General features: G+C 42.1%; 1 protein-coding gene across 1 annotated transcript in view; it reads right to left on the bottom strand.

Moving 5' to 3' along the window:
• LOC135200530 (uncharacterized) overlaps window positions 1-205 on the bottom strand; it is a 9141-nt gene extending 8936 nt beyond the window's left edge. The window contains exon 1 of the mRNA XM_064229176.1: window positions 72-205. Within this exon, the coding sequence (XP_064085246.1) occupies window positions 72-135 (64 nt within the window). The 5' untranslated portion in view covers window positions 136-205. The remainder of the gene's footprint in view (window positions 1-71) is intronic.
• Window positions 206-535: the final 330 nt, after the last annotated feature.

Here is a 535-nt window from a genome sequence, read left to right as displayed (position 1 = left end):
GAAAAACAATCTCGCACTGAAGTTCTTATACAAATATTTCCTAAAGTCAAACAGGGTTCGAAGAGACTCACCTAAAATTTGTTCCATGTCGCCGCCCTCACGTTGTCCTTCCGCTGATCCTGAGGGAAATGCCATAGATTGTTTATGAACATCGATCACATCGGCTACAGTTAGGCCAGGTACATCTGGCAGCGATGTGCCTTCATGCACCGGGACAATTATTCACGCGCATCAGACCTCATTATGACAGTTTGTCGTTTGTTTTATGATTTCAAGTCGATCTGTCACCTTGAAAATGCATCTTTATATTGAGAAATATTACCTTTATATATACAATAATTATGAACAGGAAATGGCTAGACCTAGGACTCTTGGCAGCATAAATCACATGATAACCTAGTTATGACAGTTATAACTAGGGCAGTTGATCTTGGTGGCAGAAGGCGGGACTTAATAGGGCCCCGTGGAGGAACCAGATTTTGGCAGGAGGTTGGGGGAGCTACTCATTATCGAGTCATCTAGTAATCATAATTCT

Source organism: Macrobrachium nipponense, chromosome 27 (assembly GCF_015104395.2).
Source record: "Macrobrachium nipponense isolate FS-2020 chromosome 27, ASM1510439v2, whole genome shotgun sequence".
NCBI lineage: Eukaryota > Metazoa > Arthropoda > Malacostraca > Decapoda > Palaemonidae > Macrobrachium > Macrobrachium nipponense.
Note: the sequence above shows the minus strand (reverse complement) of the source record. Positions and strands in the feature narration are given on the sequence as shown.